This window comes from Manacus candei, unplaced genomic scaffold (genome assembly GCF_025592945.1).
Source record: "Manacus candei isolate 608988 ecotype Guabito, Panama unplaced genomic scaffold, ASM2559294v1 h1tg000050l, whole genome shotgun sequence".
In the NCBI taxonomy this organism is placed as follows: Eukaryota; Metazoa; Chordata; class Aves; order Passeriformes; family Pipridae; genus Manacus; species Manacus candei.
The window spans coordinates 19546930-19565724 of NW_026138098.1; the positions used below are offsets into that span (position 1 = coordinate 19546930).

The window sequence follows — 18795 nt, forward strand, 5'->3', positions numbered from 1 at the left end:
GTCCATGGGTAACAAGCTTGTGTTCTGTCCCTTCAACTGCTGGGATTTTGCCAGCAGCATGCCTCTTAGAAGGGGTTTGTCCTGGTTTAGGAATGATACTCCCCAGTTTAGTGTTTCCACTGAAACCATGCTGCCATTCCCTGCCTCCCCCTCCCCTGCAGTGGGCTGGAGAGGAGAATTGGAGACACATAAGGTAAAGCTCATGGGTTGAGATAAGAATAATTTACTAGAAACAGCAATGAGATAAGAAAGCAAACAGTAACAGCAGCAATACTAATGACTGAGGGTACAAGAAACAAATGATTCACATGGAAACCCCCTGACAATAGACAGTACCCAACCACTCCCTCTCCTGCTGCACCAAAGTAGCAGAGCCCTTTTCCTGTTCCTGGAAAATGAGGTGAGGTGGTATAGAATAACCCCCAGGTCCTAGCCATGCCTCCTCCTGGCTACTGCAAAAAATTAACCCTGTCCTCGCCCAACCAGGACAGAGTCATGTGATATGCCTGCCCTTACTGAATCTAAATGGGTGCTGATGCAGTGTTTTTATTTGTCCTAAAGAATCAACAATCTTCAGGTGAGGACTTCAAGCCTTTATCTGAAACGCCTCCAAGAAAACAGAGGGGCCTTTTCTCTGATGAGGAGGATTCTGAAGTGAGTATTTCTTTAAGAAATCCCTACAAAAATCCTTGGGATCTGAGTCACCTTGACTTCAATCCACTCATATCTGGGGACTCTTTACGCATCTTGTAGGATTGGGAAGTCTGACATCCATGCATCTACACCCAGCCATTCTGAAAGCTCCTTGCTCCAGAGAGTGAAATCTCTGGAATCGTTTTCCCTGTCTTCAGGGAGTTAAACTTGTGTGGTACACACAGGCATAAATTGAAAGGCTGAAGAGAGAAAGGAGCAGCAAATCAAGAGCAAGAATCATGAAAGACTGTTTCATATGAAAGATATGTTTCATTTTGTGTCTTTGGCTTTCAGCTAGAAATCAATCTGCAAAGCTGAGGGAAATAAATCCCTGTGCAGCTGCAGGTGATTGGTACATCAGAGTAAGACAATCCTTCCCTGCTTCATAGGCACACTAAACATCTTTTTTTGTAAGGAAAAACATGAATGCCCCCTTTTGAGTTCTTGAACTTCTAGCATTGCTTTGCAAATTGACATTTCTTTGGTTTGCACAGGACTTGTTTTCATCAAGTAAGACTGTAAAGTCCAAAGCTACATCTCTCCCCACCAGCAAATCCATCACAAAAGCTCCACTTTCCTTGTTTGATGATGATGAAGAGGTAAGTACACTTCCTTATACTGCCTGTGTGTGGGAACTCACCTGCACAGCCTGTTGCAGATGCAGCAGGAAATAGTCAGAAGTTTACGACACTGGGCATGCAAATGGAACACTAAATCAATCTTGCATTGTGTAGCAGTTCTGAGCATGCAGGCCACATTGCAGAGGACAGTGGTAGCAGGGACTCTTGCAAGTTCTTGGTGTCTTTTTAGTGTTTTGAAGTAAGTGCATATTATGCATATTATCCCTGTGATTGATAGGACTAGAAAACACTAAACAGTAGAACAGATCCTCAAGAAACTGTTTTGTCCTGGCCTGTGGTACATGTTACATGGATGACTTCTTGCTTCTCTTGTGTCACGGCTGTTGAATTCCTTACTTCAGTGTGTAAGAATTGTGACCACTAATATGGAAACTGAGATCAGAGAACAGTTTGTGCAAGAAACTTCAAAAAATTGCATTAGTTTCTTATCTCTTTGTAACCCTCTTTTCCTTCCCATACACCCTCCAAAGAGCTTTCAACTCTGGGCCTGCAGCCTTCATGGCTTAACTTAGCCCATAATACTAACCTGAGGCAAATAGGAAGCCTACTCAGAGCTGTAAGCCTGAGGACTTCAGCAAACTCAGGATAAAAGTTTCTTGCCCAGGACTGTTTCCAGTTCACCTTTCTGAAAAGGGGCTGTTCAAAAGCAAGGCAGGATAGTGAGACATTTTGTACTGTGATAAGGTCTCTGGTATCTGCCATGAAGGTTGCGTTTTGGAACTCAAATTCGAGTGGAAAAAAGCATAAATGAGTGTTAGGTGGTGGCATCAACATATGCTTTTGTCCTGATGCCTACAGGATAGTCTGCATGAGTGTCTTCAGGTGGAGAGCCATGGATCTTGCCCAGTAGTAGTTGTTCAGCTTGCCTATTGCCTGGCATCTCTGAACAGAATTCATTCTCTATTTAGTTCTATAGATGAGAAACAATGCCCCATTGTGTTAGCTGCTGTGCTGCTGACAATTGCTGAGTGATGGTTTTTGTCTGCTGGTCATGACTTGTGGTGGAGAATCTGTGGGCCAGAACCAGGATATGTGCTTACAAGCTTCTGATCTATCAAATGCTGCGTGTGTAAAATTCCTTGTTCCAGAATATTGTGTTATAGTTGAAATTGTCTTCAAAAACAGTTCACAAAACAGCATTTCTGTATCCTACTTATATGAAAAGTGGATGGCAACAGTCTTGCATGCTGATGACTTCCAGTGAGCTTTTCATTTTAGCTTTGGCTTTTGATTTATTTAAAATATTTTATTTTATTTTAAGGATCTCTTTGGTGTGGGACCTGTGAAGAAGCACCAGGAAAAGACTCCAGAAGAGAAAGCAAAACAGTCAGGGCCCCTCAAGAAGGCCTCCATCTTATTGTTCAGCAGTGATGAGGAGGTACTGAGGAGTAAGATTTGTTGAAAGGGCTTACTGGGCTTTATGCTGAGCAAAGCATAAAACTTTTGAGAGGGGAACCACAGTCCCACTGTGTCCACATGCCATGCTTACCCCAGTCCTGTGAGGTGTTTGCAGCTGAGGAAGCTGTCTGATTCTTGAACCAAGTTATTGCAGGATACAGGTAACAGAAGTCATGTAGAAGAGAAAATCAGTATTCTCAATGTAATTTATAGAAAGTTTGATAGCAAATGGAGGCTGTTGCAAACAAATCTGACTTAAAAACATTAGAAGGGAAAAATAACCTTGCTGTTACTGTTTTAATTTCTGTAACGAAGGTTTAGCAGTTCTTCATAGGTATGTCTTGAGGTTTTCTTTGTTTTAGGTTCTTGGGGTGGGGTTTTTTGTACCTGATTTTGTTTGTTGGGTATTTTGTTTGCTTGGGTTTTGATGGTTTTTGTTTGTTTGGCTGTTTTGTTTTGTTTTTTAAAATCTAGGGATGGGAAGATGAAACATAAATAACAAGGCTTCCCAGAGAGCAGTTCTCTTCTAGGGATGAATTAGGTATTGTCCTTCATCTTAAGTGAAAGCCAGAGACACTAACTAAATTAAAAACTTGTCTGGAAAGTCTCTGAATTAGCTCATATGAATAGACTCCAGACTCTTCTTAGCCCTCCCACCTCTCTAAATTACTCTTGCATAGACTTTAATTTTTATTACTTGTCCTGTAATTGCTTTTTTAGTGGATAGTAGTAATATCTTTAGATGCATTTTTATCTTAATGTAGAATAAACCAAGTTCATGCTTTAACATGCCTGTAGTCACTTTCAGAAAGGGGACAGACAGAGATGGGGAACTGGGGAAAAGCACTTGAAATGCTGGGAATAAAACACACAGAAAAATCTTGTTTAATGTGTAAGCTCGATTAAATGCTAGCTGTGAGAGGGGTTGAGGGAAAAGTACTGTGAAGAAAATAAGAAGTGCAACATCAAGCACTCTTGTAATGAAGTGTCTTTGGGATGTGCTGTGTTTTTTCTTTTTTTTCTTTTCTTACATTTTGAGTTTGTTTTTCTTTTTCCTATACATCAAGTAATGCTAATTATTTAAATGGCTCAGATCAGGTTCTACTGAGTGACCTTACTCTTGTGACTGCAGTTGACACTGACCTCAGTTGTCAAGAGCAGCTGTAATAAAGTGTGTGTGCCCTGTTTTGCTGGACTAATACTGTAAGTGACCAAAAGGTGACCAGGCCCTCTGCAAAGCCTGAGCAGTGTCAGGTTGCAGTGGCTAACATGAATGCAGGAAAGTAAACTAGTAGAGAGACAAAAGGACTGGCAAGATGATGAAGTGTTCATTGTAGAGATGGGAAAGTGGCTTTGACCAAGACAAAGAAAAACTTGAGGGTTCCTTCTTTTTAAGGAACACTGGAATGTCTCCAAACCAGCTAAACTTCCTTCTGAAGATGACGGAAAAGAAGACCCTGCAAAACCAGCTAGTACTGTCAGTCAAGCTAAAGACGTGAAGAAGACAAGCCTTTTTGAGGAAGATGATGAGGAGGATTTATTTGCAATCACTAAAGAGAGGTGACTGTCCTGGGAGGGGAGTGGGGAGGCATTTTTTCAGAACAGCCCAGCAGCCCCCTCAAAACCAGATGGACCCAGGCCTATTGCAAGTGTTGTCCCTTGCTACTGCTGCTGAGGAAGAAGTAGAGGTGTGTGAGTAGGAACTGGCAGGGCTGAGCTCTGGACTGTTTTGTATCTGTGGTGGATCATTCTCTTTTCACCACTGAATTGGGGTCTCTATTTCTATGCCTGTAATAAAAAATACTCTTGACCTCTTTTTATCTCCACTTCTGCAGAAAGCTGTGCAGACAAGAGAGAGAGTGATAGAGTTGTCGAGACAATGGGGAAGCTGAGTGCTGTATCTGGGACCACTTACTGCAAATGATGGTCCTAAGTGATGCTCTTAAACAGATTCAGTGCACGGCCTTTGAAATTTTTGCCCTGAATCTTCCACTTTCTCCTCTCTTTCACTACAGCCAAAGAAAGCCACAGAAGGTATCATTGTTATTTGAAGATGATGCTGTTAATGGAGAATCATTCTTCAGCTCCCAATCAACACTACTTCCTTCAGCTGCTAAGGCTGCAGTGGTAACTCCTCATTTTTTAAAACTAACATGGAACACTTAGTCTCTTTATAGTCTGCCTTCTTCGTTAGGTACTGAATGTAAGTCTAACTCATTTTTAGACAATGGTAGCTCTAGCAATTTGGAATGGGAAGAGGGAAGACTGTACTCCTCCATGTAAGTTCTTACTACCACTCGCCTAATAGATATTTCAAAATCTTCTTGACTGCTAACCCTGAGTTTGTTTGGTTTATGCTAAAAGCCCTTCCTAGGGATGTTTTGAAAACTCTCAACTATAAACTACCGCTGAAAGGAACAAACAGCTTACTGCTGACTCTGAAGCCAGGGCCTCGCCCTTTGTGTTACCCTACCAAGCTGATTCAGACGTGTAAACAGGCTTCTTACTGGCCCTTCCTTGTGTGTGCTCATGTCCATCCTCTGTCTTAGGAGCTTAGCCCATGGTGTACTGCCTGTCTGCTTGTGCTTTGGAATTGAGAGTAGGAGATGCAAAGGTTAAATGCAGCTGTATCTGTAGTGGGGGTTCCTGTATGTGTGCTTTCTGGCACTCTTCAACCAGATTCAAAAATCTGTAATGCTGGAAATCAAGTCACAAAACAGAATGTCCCATGGGATGAAAATAGGAGAAGTCAAGCATGTTGCCAGTGTCCTAGACCTCTGCAGAAGGCAAACTGAGACTCTTCTATCCCACAGCAGCATATGCTCTTTATATACCCACCAATTTTGTGTCACCAGTGTTCTCTTAATTTTGCAGGAGAAAGTAAAGCCAGCACAAACACCGTCTACCTTTAATGAAGAAGAAAAGGAGGAAAAGGAAGATCTGGCAGATAAAGCAGCCAAGTCTAACCAGATAGAAGATACATTGTGGGGCTTAGAAGAGCCTGAAGCAGCTCCTGTGCCTAGAGGAACAGATGTTGCAGGGAAGCAAACAAAGGAAAAAGTGAGGGATTTTCTTACATTAATCTGAAATTTGGTAAAGATTAGGTTAAAGAAAACCTATAATCTAACACTCTAAAGAATCCCAGGTGGTATGAACTAGATAACTTGGAGATAATGGCAAAGCTGTTTAACGCATCCTTGTGGTGCATGTGCAGTCTGACATACAGATGAGGAGCAAACCTTATGCATGAGTTGAATACAGTTGCCTGCTTGGTAATGGATTGCAGAACTTTGACCACTGCTAGTATTTAACCAAGAATGCTTAGTGGGTTTTTTGGGCAAACTTGAAATAAATAACAGGCTAATGCGTTGTGGTTTTTTTTTTTTTTTTGGTGGAGCCTTTTGCAGCAATATCGTCAGAGCCAGCTGGCAATTCAGATCTGTTTGCAACATCCCCACCAGCTCTGGAGAAAGATGTCAAGAGCCAAGCTAAAAAAGTGTTAAGCTTGTTTGAGGAGGAGGAAGAAGAGAGGCTGGATGATGACAATGGCATAAAAAATGCACAGAAAGAAATCGGTGTGGTGAGTATAGGGAAGTTCTTGAACACTAGGAAATAGTATTTCTACCTCTACTACTCCAGGCAAGGGTGGTTTTTTTTCACCCTTCCTTTTCTTCATGCCATGGAAGCTAATGTTTCTCAGTTTCTATACTTCCAGATTCTTGGGTGAGAAATTATGCCTGCTCTTCCTCATGATCCTGAATCCCTTTGTGAATTTTCCTGTCCCACTAACTCAAAAGCCTTTTGCTGCATGCTAGTATGAAAAGAAATTTTGTACAGATGTTTTGGTGCAGCTACTTGATGTCTGCTATACAGAGCTGACTCCTCAGTTGCTCCTCAGAGTCAGAGGTAACAGGAAGTAGAAGGATGTAGAGTTTTAAGCCTGTGGTTTATCCCTTTATTTTCATTATATTGTTGCAGTTTGCTTGCTGCATATATGCCTGCAGACTTAGCTTCAGTAAGAATTATCTTAATCCTGTGTTTACTTCTGGTTTTCAAGTGTGTGTATTCACTTCTTTAAAAAGCCTCCAGCTACCCTGTTCTTACTGTCTGGCTTTCCTGATATAGCGTACACCATCAAGAGGTGGGCTTTGAATTTTTAGTAGCAATATCCTTGAATCCATGGCAATGTTCTTGTTTCTACTTAATGCAATGTAACAAAATTTTCTCTGTAAATTTGAAGTTGTGTCAAAAAGCACATACTGTACACTACAGTGTACCACAAGGCTTTGGCATCTGCTGTTTTGGCATCTGTTTTGGCATCCATCCTGCTGCCTGGATTTTGTGTCTGATGTCATGCTACTGGACATTGAGTCATGTTCCTGAAGAGATAGATGAGTGGTGAAACACAGACACTGGCCCCTACTGAGACACTGAGTGGGGCCTTTGCGTGAAAGTCAGACCTGGGTGCGTACAGTGCACTCTGATCATAGGAGGGCATTGTTTTTGCTGATACTTGTTGCTTTGCCAGGTAGTGGAGGGCTTATAAGGCACTGTGTATAATTTCAACCTTTCCCCTCCCCCCAACAAATTTGAAAGTAGAAGTTCTTGCCAAAGGCAGACAGTATGTTCTGTTCTTCATTGTGAGGGTGTGCTTGCTTTCACGGGAGGAGAACAGAGAGTCTAGCAACAATAATAGCTTTACAAGCCTTCAACTTTTTAAAAAACAATTATTTTTTTTATTCTTCTTTGAAAAGGTAGCTTAAGAAGATAATTAAAGAGATTCTCTTCCTCTCACTTCTATGTCCTGCACCCTTAGCTGAAATTTTAAAGGCATAAAAGTCTTACTGGAATATAAACCTTATTGTACAGTCCTGATAACATACTGAAAACCTTTTTTTTTTCCTTCAAAGGAAGCTTTACTGGTAAATAGTAGCAGCTGGATCTTAAATCAGCAGACCCAGATACATTGTGGCTAATGCCTTATCATTAAATTGAACTATAAATACAAATATTTCCATTGTAAGTTTTGCAGATTTGGTCAAAATAAAACAAAACTGGCAGTTGTAGTTTTATTTTTGTTACCAGGGTCATAATACAGCCTTAGGTGAATTGTAAAGTGTCTTATCACTAGGAAAATAACCTCCTTAAAGAGGGACTTTCTCACTGTGGACCTTTCTCCTCTCCTTTCAGGCTTCTGAGAAAACTGCTCGGCCCAAAAGCACCGGGGTCTTTCAAGATGAAGAGCTTCTCTTCAGTCACAAACTTCAGAAGGACAATGATCCAGATGTTGATCTCTTTGCCAGCCCCAAGAAGTCAGTGGTGAGTTCATAGTCCTCCTCTGAACCTCCTGTTTAAAAACAGTCTTCCAAGTGCACAACCTACTGGTTTTTCTTGTTTGGACACAGCATAGAAGTCACTGATTTCCAGGGAGGGCCAAATGCTAATATCAGTGCAGGCATCATGGGCTGAAGGAGATGTGCTTTGGATCTGTGACTCATCTTTTCTTTATTCTTTGTTTCTTTAGTCTGCAAACCGTGTCCTGAAGCCACCATCTGGAGGAGGCCTTTTTGGGGACGATGATGAGGATGATCTCTTCAGTACTGCTAAAACAAACCTTCCGGTATCTGTTCCTCTACTGTAAATGGCTTATATAAAAGACATTGGAAGGAAGTGTATGGAAGGGATTTTCCCCTTATGTATTTCCACAAGAAATTAGGTGACTTCTCAAATCTTTTTGAGATAATAGAAATGGTCATCGTGACCCTGAATACATAGGGAACGAACAGATGCTTTAGGTCTCCCAAAGTTGGGATGAGAGAATTGGATTCTGTTTCTTTTTGCGTACCAGGACTGGTTTAGGTATAAGAGAACACACCTGAGCAGAAATCAGAGTAGTAGAGTTTGTATTGTTTAGTTGTTTAACTTGCTAATATGCTTCCCTGTACTTCATGCATGACTGATGAACTTTGCTCTATGAGTTATGTAATTCAAGTTTCTGCAGGTTGGTTTGATCTAAGGTAGTGATGTGGTATTAAAATCCTCATGATCATTGGATTGGTTTTAGAGGGTGAGCAGCTGCAGTAATGAACTAGACTGCAATACAGGTGGTCTGAGGTCAAAGTCCTACCATGCATTCTAAACTGCTACTCTAAATGTATTTACCTTAATTAAATTGAAACCAATCTTTACTTTAGTCTGTTTTCATGTCTGTAGCTGGAAGTTAGGCTAGGAAACTGGCAATAATTCCTGGAAACAGTTTCTTTGAGGACTGTGGAGTGGATGGTCTTAAGTAATTAGCTCTTGGAAGCTATATGTGGAGCCTGTTTGCTTGAAAACATAAAAATAGCACTGTTCCTTAGCTAGCTTTGTGCTTTTATTTTCCCTGCTGTCTTGCGTATGAGGAAATATGCATGCACTTGAATGTTTATTGGTGCTCATTGTTAATCATTAGCATAGACAGCAAAGGTTGAGGTAGGCTAGAGGAATTGAGGGGTGGAAGGCCCTTGCATTGCAGAGCCAAAAGACAATGCCTGCTATGCACTGCAGAATCAAAAGGTTTAGCTAGTTTTCTGTTCAGTTAAAAGCAAGATTTTAAGAAGTTTTGCTTGGGTTGTTCTTTTGGGGGTTTGGGCTTTTTTGGGATCTATACACCATGCTTTTTACCCCATTCGTGTTGACTTGGTGATCCTAATGCTTTCAGAAAATAGCCGAGAAGAAAACTCTTCAGACCAATGTTGGCCCTTCCTTAGAGAGCAGTAACCTTCTAGAAAATACTTTAAGTGCCAAGCAAGATGAGACTCTGAAGGCAGCAACTACTGAGGCAAGTACTTAAATCTTGCATGCCTTGAACAGCATGCAAATAAAAAGGAGATGTATCATCCAGTTTTAAATAAGTGTCTTGGAAGATGAAAGCTAATGCCTGGATTCACTGGTTTCAAAGCAGCAAAGCATGGCCAAACTCGTCTTTGGCTTATCAGCAGGTGCACTGTTTCTATCAAGAAGTTTAAATACTATTGATGCAGTGCCCACACATATATGAAAGTACAAGGCAGTGAAGAGCTACACCTTAGGTCCAGTTGGATTGAAAATGGGTTGTTGTTTCTTCTTCTCTGAAGTACCAGTGTCTGTTGGGGTGAATGTGATTTTTAAAGGTTGTCTTTCTCAGAAAGAAGAGCAGGGCATGCAGCAAAATCTGTGGCTGTTGAGAATCTTATCTTGGAGATTTTATGATGAGCAAACAAGACTCCTACTGCTGTCCTTAATCTTGCAGAATCAAGGGTTTGTGGGAGACGTAGTGTGGATCTGAGTTCTGTCCTGTGCCTCACCAGAACTACTTGTTGGATTTTCATGTGTAGGAGATTTAGCTTTTCATTGTAGAGAGTAGATGTTTTTTTCTCCCCTGAGCTGATAACCACAGAGCAAGTCTGTAGGGTTACTAATTAGCCTGTCTTCTCTTATGTAAAGTGTTCCTTGGAGCATAAAACCAGGCTTGTCTTCCTGTTTTTTGTAGTACTAACAGCTTGGTATAGGAATGGTCTCAGCTTGTCTGAGGTTCAGCTGAACACTACATACTTTTAAGTGGAGAATAATCTTCTCAGACACCAGGATTCCTCTGCATGTTATCAAGACCATCAAACCAGTGTCCTAACTCTTGCAAACCCTCAGTTACTTCAACATGATGGAAGGAGCTATGACTGCCCAGGCATAATGACAGCAGTACAGCCTAGCTCACAGAACCATGTAGACTACAAACCTGTGGAGAGCAAGTCCTGGGAAGAGCACCTTAGCTGATTTGATTCATTCCCTGAGTCTTAGAATTGACTGAAGTCTTCAGACCAAACAGCTGTTCTCTTCTTTTAGTCTAGTCTTCTTTCTGGCACTGCTGGCCTGCTTTCTGTAGAGGAACACTCACTTCTCTGAAGCTGTGTGGTACAATTTTGAAGCCCTCTTGGCTTCCATGTGGGCTTCCTTGAAGTCTGTGGCCCGACTGTAGCCAGTCACGAAGAGAAAGGTTAGTTAGATCATAATATGGCAATATGGCTTTAGAGAATTTTTAGAGGACAGAATAAGCAAGGACAGAGGGTAGCTGTCATGGTTTGATTTGACTGGTGGTGGCTGTGACCTGGAGAAGATGAAAGTTGTTGGGTACTATGGCAAAGTATAATATTGGGTTGAAGGAAGGTGGAATGAAATGTGATAATGAAGATAGGTCCATGGCATGTGGGAAACTGAAAACTGAGTGACTGTAGCTCTAGTGCTAGAATGTGATGATGACAAAGTATCTTCAAAAGAAATTGGTATGCAATTAGCTGCTTTCTATAGATGTATTAAAATGCAAACTATGGTCTGTTTGATGACAACTTGTCCACTTGTTTAATCCAATGTAATTTTGTGCAGAAATCTACAGGTCCTGTTCCCATTAAAACCAAAGAGCCCTCATCTCGGATTGGAAAGCTACAAGTAATTAACTTTACTGGCATTTTAACTTTCAAAAAAAAAATAATCTTCCTTGCCTCACTGATGGCTTTCCCTAAAAACAAAATCTTATTGCTTCCTTACCTTACTCTCGCAATATTATTTTTTTCAGATGGCGTATTTTTGATTACTTTTTCTGTGTTGCATGTTTAATATTATTTCCCCCTCCTGTTTCAGTCCTGACTCTGAGAAGCACTATTTGCTCTGTTTGGGGGGCAGAGGGTGGGTTCCTCTTTGACCTGCTGTTCTTCTCAGCACTGTTAAGTATGTTTAGAGACTCATAAGGATATTTTCAGAGACCCCTAGGGGTAGCTTTGTTTATGTTCCTCTTCTGACATGAAATGACTAATAACTGTCTATATCACACTATCACTCAAAGTCACAACCGTTGTGTCCTCAGGCAGAATATTGAGCTGTGTAAGTGTTTGGTCTGACATAATGTGACCATGCTGTTCCTGGAGCTATTATACACAATAATAGTGTTGACCACTCTATAGATTCAGTGAGACAGAGAATGTGGGAGACACAGAAGTTCATAGGTCTGAGAAAAGCCAGGCACTTTGGAAGTAGAACTTGAATGCCCAGATGCTCTAGTTCTTACTGCTTCTCTGGAGCCGTGCTTGCTCTGGAGCAGTAGTAATGTGATCTCTTTTTGTGTGTATGTTTTTGTTTTCTTTGTTTTGTAGGCTAACTTAGCTATTAATCCTGCAGCCTTACTACCTGGTGCAATGCCTAAAGTCTCCAATGTAAAGTCCCCCTTACCAGTGCTGGACACTCCGTTACATGAGCCCAACGATGCACAGAACAGCGAAGCCTTGTCTGCGTCAGGAAACAGGGAAGAGCCAGGTGTGAGCTTTGATCAGCCTATGCAGGCGGATACCTTGCACAGCGCCAATAAGGTAACCGTGGTGCTTAGGGGGAGAGAAGAGGGGATTAAAAATACAGTCTGTCCTCATGCAGGAATTTGGTTTGGTATGCAAGTTCTGCTAACAGTGTGGTTTATCTGAATCTAAATGGAAATGTGAAAGTCTAATCCCCTCTCATTTCCGTGGATCGCTGAAGAGAAAGTAAAGGAAAGTGAAGCCTACTATATACTTCTCTCTATAAGGGGCTTATTTTGCAAAGGCTTGATTCTGTGTCTTTTTAAAGTATATGTGTGTGTAAAGTACAGTGCATTTCCCTATAGGTTGAAGTATCTTAGTATAACATCTTGTCCTACCCCAGGAGGCACCAACCTAAAAAAGCATAAAAAAGGCATCTTGCTAGGCTAACTATAAAATCTGTTACAGACAACTGCTTTGACAAGCTATCAAGAACACATCACTGCTGTATGTTGACCTTTACTTCCTCTGTGGATAAAAATGTCATGCTGTCCTGAACTGTCACTCTCAATTCTTTTTCAAAGAAAACCTTTGTTTTCATACAAAGCCAAAACAAAAAGAAGTGTTAAGCTTTTGACATGGCAAATCTCTAGCTCCTGACTCACTTGTTTTTTACTCACACTTTTTACTTTATGGACTGCAAAAGGCATATTCTAATTAAAGATTTAATGGTTCTGTAAAAAAAGTAAGTGTGAAACATGTAGCTAAGATTTCATCTGGTTGCTTATGATTGTATAAGTCTCTTGGGCTTCCTAGCAGCAACAGCAATTTGAGTAAGATAACTTAGAATCTTAACTTTGATTCTTTCTTTCTTTTCTTAATGCTGATGAGGTTGTTCATTACTAGATGAGCACAGAGATGACTTGGGAAGATGCAGCAGCTGTCACCACAATGGCTGACATGATCCCTTACTGATGAGTTTGAAGCTTGTACACCAAACTAATGCATTACCATAGTTGTTTCCAATAGCAGCATGTCCCACACAACAGACAAAGCTCTCTGTTGTGCTACTTTTAAATAGATAGGCTTGCAAAAGAATAGAGAGCCTGTAGCTGCATATGATCAACCTTGAATGCTCAATTTAGTGTAGTGATGATGCATGTTTTTTTACAGAAGCAATCTGAGAAGAAGCATCTTGTGGTTCAGGTTACTTTTTTTTGGCATATCATTGCTTCTTCAAGCTTTCAAGTTTGAGTTTAAGCTGTAAATATGCAGCCAAATGCACTTCTTCCAAAGGCTGGAATGAAGCAACCTACCCAGCATTTTCCTACCCATGTAAATACTCCTGTCCATGTGGGGTATGGCAGAGGCTATAATGGAAACTTGTAAGGGGGCTTCCTTAAAAGCAGCAATTAACTGCAATAGGCTATGCAGAAAATGAAATTGCATGGAAAACATAATTAGTCATGGCTTTGACAGACTAACTGTACTGTAGAAGCCCCTGGATTAGCAAGCTGGCAGACTGACTAAGGTATTTCCTAAAGCCAAGGGGCTGGAATGGCTTGTTGTGTTGTGACTCTCCACTTGTGAGTGCTGTTGCTTTTGTTCACCAGTTCCACCTGCTGCGGAATGACTACAGGCAGCAAATCCAAAGTCCTGCGTTATTTTTCTGAACTTTACTACAAACTATTCCAATCTTTAATGTGCCATGGGGCTTTTTCCTTATGTATAATCCTGCTCTGCATTTTCTCCTTTCTTGCAGACCAGGATCAGGGTTACAGGAAGACGAAGACCTCCTAGCAGAATGGCCCGCCGTCTGGCTGCCCAGGAGTCTGAAGGGAGTGAGGAGGTGGACAGTACTAAAGAATCACAATTCTCTCTACCAAAACAGACAGTAGTGAACATAAAGGAGCCTCTTGCTACTGAAGCAGAGTCCAAGGAAAATGGCTTTCTCTCTGGCTTGTCACTACTAGCTCACAGCAGTGTTTTGTCTGCTGGGACAAACAAACTCCTTCCTCCAGAATCCGCAGAAAATGGGGATGATCTGTTTGAATCGGAAGACGTTTTTGCTAGCAGCTCAACGTCCAGACCAGCTGCACAATCAAAATTAAAGGAGGGAATGCCAGACAGTGTGGCTAACAAACCCATCAAGTGCAGAGAGAAAAAGCCTGATCTGTCTGTTCTGGGTGATCAGGACAGCAGTGATCTCTTCCAGCCTGTACAGCAAAAATCTTCAACAAAAAGCAGCCCTATACCTTTTCTGGAGGAAGAGGAAGACTCTCTCTTCACTTATCAGAAAACTGGAAAAAAGGAGTTGAAATCTGCTGTACACCAAGCAGTTGACCCTGCTGCCCAAGATATCTTTGAGGTAATGGTCGAAGCTGCCACGTTGGCTTTTTTGATCCTCAGGGCCATATTTAGACCCATCTACTTAGATGTTTAATGGAGGCTGCCGAGTAGGATGGGGTGTGCAGGATAGGTAGTGATAGAAGTAAACTGTCAATCCTGCTCTGCTGCTGGGCAATGGAAACCCTTTATTTGGTTGTTTATTCCTTTACTGGCAGCAGTGGATTAAAAAGTGGAGCAGGCATAATACAGAGCAGGCATGCCACTGAATGTGCTGTGACAACATACCTTTTTCAGAGTAATGAAGTATTTGGTTCTTATCTGTCTATTCAGTGCACAGCAGCTCAAATAACACTTTAAAAAAAGGAATAAAATTGTTGGGCTGGCAGCTGATAACAGGCCTCGGTGTGCAATCCACCACTAAGGCACTTCTGCCAAGTGCCCCAAGGGACTCAAACTTCTCATGTTTGAGAATCACAGAATCAGTTAGATTGTCAAAGACCTCTAGGATCATCAAGCCCAACCTTCGACTGACAAGCCCAAGAAGCCCAAGGCTCTCAGTCTTCTAAACATGTCAGGTGCTGTGTACAGATAATTTGACTATTCTCTTGAACTATGTTGTGGGTTGATGAAATCTCTCTGTGTTTTCTCCAAGGATGATATATTTGCTACTGAGGCAATTAAACCAATGAACAAAGTGAAAGAAAAAATGCCAGAGACTAACTTGTTTGATGATAACATTGATATTTTTGCGGATCTTACTGTAAAACCAAAAGAAAAGAAGACCAAGAAAAAGGTGGAACAAAAATCCATATTTGATGATGATATGGGTAAGTGTATGTTTAAGTAAATGTCTTTCTACTAATCTCATAATATTGTCCTGAATTGCACACATCTAAGATATTTTAGAACCCTCTGCTTTCTTTTAACTTTTCAACTGCTCTGAAATCTCCAGCCACCTTTGGATTTTAACCTTGGATGAGAACTTCCTAGATTTGTAGAACTAGTATGGCATTTAAATGGTTTAGGAGAGTGTATAAAATTGTTCTGAGAGAAAGGATAGTTTGATTTCTGTAGGGGTTTTCTTACTTGAAGGAATTAAAAAATTACACTTACCTGCAGTAAGAGACTAATTTCATGTTGTTATGGCTCTGAGACACGTTCTATGTTTCAGTTTGTGCAGCTTTTTGTATTGTACTGTCAGATGAGTCACTGATATGAACAGTGAACAAACATTGAACAAAAATGAACAAATTATTCCCATCTCACCTTCACTATTGTGTTGACTACCCTGGAGCCTGTAGGCTTTTGTTTACATTCATGGTCCCAGGTCAATTTACAGATACTACACCTGAGAGCAAAAGTTTGCCATGTATCATTTGTTGAAAAAAACAGCAAGTAGTAATGTGAAAGGCTGGCAAGCATACTGCTTTCTTCTCCATCAGTGGGGACTCTGAAAGTAATTTGATCCTCAGCTGTGTTTGTTCTCAGGCTCGTCATGTTTATAGCTGTTCTTTGGGATTGCATATATTTCTTTACTAAGACAAAAAATTCGCTTCTCTAGCTTTGGTTCTTGTCAAGTCTTCATTCTTTGTCACTAATTCGAATTGAATCTCACTTATTGCTGTTTTACTTGGACTGAAGCTAAGCATTCCAGCCTGATAGAATGACCTGGCTAAATCTGTAAATGTGTTACAAAACTTGCCAGAGAATGAACATCTTGAGATTTCAAAACCTTCTCAATTAATATAAAATATGAGACTTAAAGGTTTGCTAGGAAGATATTGAAATATATATTGGATTATTAAGAAAACCTTAGTTTAATCATTTACATTTTTCATGTAGCCCATGCAAATGAAACAGTACATAGGTGCAGTCTGGGGGGATGGAGGCTGCAGGCTGTTTTCCTTTGTCCTACCGCAGCTGTCCAGTCGCTGTTTACTGCATTTGTGTTAGGCTTGTGGTAGCAATATTAGAAAAACCATCTCAGCTTTTTATCCTAGCCTCCTTACTGACCTTATGGCTGATGTCACAAATATCTTAATGTCACCCCTGCTAGCTTGCAAAATGGTGACTGAGCTTTCCTGTGTGTTAACAAATACTGTTTTCCATGGCCAAAACTTTTCTGTTCCTTAAGCCTTGTTATAAAATGGGAGTGATACCTCTACTGCTTATGGCACTCACTTCCCCTTTGCTGTAAAGCTAATCCATGTGATAGCTTCTTGCTCTGGAGTGATGCCAGTAGGGGATTACTCTGTTTTACTGCCTTTCTAAACTGCTCTTATGCTGAAATGTGGTCCTGGATTATTCCTGTGTAATCCCTATCATCAGCACAGTAGCAGACACATGCTGAAGTGGAAGTTGCAGCAAGAAGAGACAGGGAAACACATTGTGATAGACTAGTTTGTGCTTGGCCTCTGCTCAAGGTTAAAGAAGATTGAAATACTAGTTTTTATACTCTGGACTAATAAATGGCTATTAATCTCTACATAGCACCCATGTTTTTAATAGAGATTCAAGACCAGTTATGTGCTACTTACACTGGCCTTGTGAATCACTAGTGATCCTCATATCTCAGTCCTGTAATTTTTTGGTTTTATAATCCAACTGCATAATCTGAGTATCCTAAATTTCTTAGTTTACAGTAGGAGATATGATGGCTTTTTATGCTCAGGAAACCTCACAGCAACACTTTAGCATGTGTATGGCTGCACCTTCATTTCTTTCCATGAGCACAGTCCTAAACACCAGCAGCACTAGCCACAGCAAGAACTGCAGGACTGTGAACTGCTGCTGACATGAGCTATCCATGTTGGAGGGTTTAGTTTCTACATGTTATCTTCCAGGAGAGAACTCTGTCTTAATGGCAGTATGATATTTTTCCACTTTGTGTTCCTAGTTATTCACATCAGAAGTGTTTGTATTGAGGAAGGTGGTGGGAGATCTTGATTCAAGACTGTAAGACAGGCTTTTTGAATATTCATCAGGATGATGGTTGTAGCTGTCATCTTAGCAGTGCTCTGTTCTCAAGGGATTTATGTTGTGTTCTTTCTGTAGATTAAAGGCTCAATGCTAGTTGCTAGCAACTATCATCTTTTCCTCTTCTGATTTTCTTTGGCAACAACCTCACAGCTCTTGGATCTCTCAGGTTCCTCAGACTCTAATGTTCTAGATAAGAGGGATGTTGTCTGGCACTTGCACAATGGAACTTATTGTGGAGCTTTAATTTATTAGTACTTTTCAAATACTTATGAGAGCTTGAACATGTTATAAAATATAAGTAGTATATTTTATACTGTCTACTGAGAAGAAAAAAAAAATTCTTAATTTGACTTACAGCTAACAGCTCCCACGTATGTCCTTACAAATGCATCCAGAATCGCAAGTAGCAGGAGAGCATTTGTTTGTCACAGAATGTCCTTGGCGCAGTCACTGCTGTGTGCTGGAGTCTCTTATGTACAACATTTACTTCTGTTTAGCAGTCACATTCCATTAAAATCCATCTTTTTTTTTTCCTCCCTTTAGATGATATCTTCTCTACCAGCCAAGTCAAGATACCAACTCCCAAAACCAGACCTTCCCAAACAGCCTCAGAAGCAAAATCTGAAAGCAAGATCCTGAGCACGTTTGATGACCCATTGAATGCCTTTGGAGGCCAGTAGCCAAGGGGAATGTGTTGCAGAGAGGTGGCCTTCTTTATGCCCTGTTCAGTACTAATACTCTGGATTCTCTTAATTCAGTAGAGCTGAAATGAGATGGATGTGGATATTTAAATGAGATTACCATTTTAAATGGTTAGTATTCTCCTGTGCTAGTCTAATTCTGCTAAATTATATATTTTTTAAAGAATAGAGTAACCTCATGCTATTATGTTTCCATGGTGCCCAGATGAATCTAGCCTGTGCAATACCTGCAATGAAGTAATCTATTATATAAAGGATAGTTTGTTTTATTGAACAGATTTATAGATAAAATAATGCATAAATAGTAAATGGAGTCTGTTAAACCTGTTCTGTCTGCATGTCTTATTTTCCTCTTTACCCCTTGCTTAGAGTGTCTGCATCATGACTTGAAAACAACCAAAACCACTACCATGCCTTGTCTGGGTCAGCTGCCAACCTGCTGAGTTAATATTAGGGTAAGACCGGGTTTGGCTATCAGGTACAGCTTCTCTTATGGAATCAAGCAGTTAACAAATCTCAGTGCAGGACTTGATAGCAGGTAGAGATGAGGTATTTCATATTGGCAGCCAATGTGGTCTATAAAAATAACAATAGTTAACACTTCCCTGCCAGGAAGCTCATGTTACAAATGAGCACCAAGTGGTCCATGAGAACAACAGAAACCTAACATGGTCTTCTGTTCAAGTTGTAAGCCACTAAATGAGATTTTTCACCTGCATGGATTTGGCAGAGTTTTGC

General features: G+C 40.7%; 1 protein-coding gene across 6 annotated transcripts in view; it reads left to right on the forward strand.

The window, feature by feature from the left end:
• Nucleotides 1-18384, forward strand: part of LOC127476767 (WASH complex subunit 2A-like) — a 33969-nt gene extending 15585 nt beyond the window's left edge. For 2 of the 6 annotated variants that reach the window (XM_051800067.1, XM_051800069.1), the window contains 15 exons: nucleotides 562-654; nucleotides 1188-1292; nucleotides 2596-2712; nucleotides 4129-4292; nucleotides 4748-4859; nucleotides 5607-5792; nucleotides 6124-6312; nucleotides 7923-8051; nucleotides 8257-8352; nucleotides 9433-9552; nucleotides 11130-11192; nucleotides 11894-12106; nucleotides 13791-14396; nucleotides 15030-15204; nucleotides 17900-18384. In XM_051800067.1, coding sequence (XP_051656027.1) covers nucleotides 562-654; nucleotides 1188-1292; nucleotides 2596-2712; nucleotides 4129-4292; nucleotides 4748-4859; nucleotides 5607-5792; nucleotides 6124-6312; nucleotides 7923-8051; nucleotides 8257-8352; nucleotides 9433-9552; nucleotides 11130-11192; nucleotides 11894-12106; nucleotides 13791-14396; nucleotides 15030-15204; nucleotides 17900-18036 — 2505 coding nt within the window. In that variant the 3' untranslated portion in view covers nucleotides 18037-18384. The remainder of the gene's footprint in view (nucleotides 1-561; nucleotides 655-1187; nucleotides 1293-2595; nucleotides 2713-4128; nucleotides 4293-4747; nucleotides 4860-5606; nucleotides 5793-6123; nucleotides 6313-7922; nucleotides 8052-8256; nucleotides 8353-9432; nucleotides 9553-11129; nucleotides 11193-11893; nucleotides 12107-13790; nucleotides 14397-15029; nucleotides 15205-17899) is intronic. The other 4 variants (XM_051800068.1, XM_051800072.1, XM_051800070.1 and 1 more) reach the window with 4 other exon arrangements.
• Nucleotides 18385-18795: the final 411 nt, after the last annotated feature.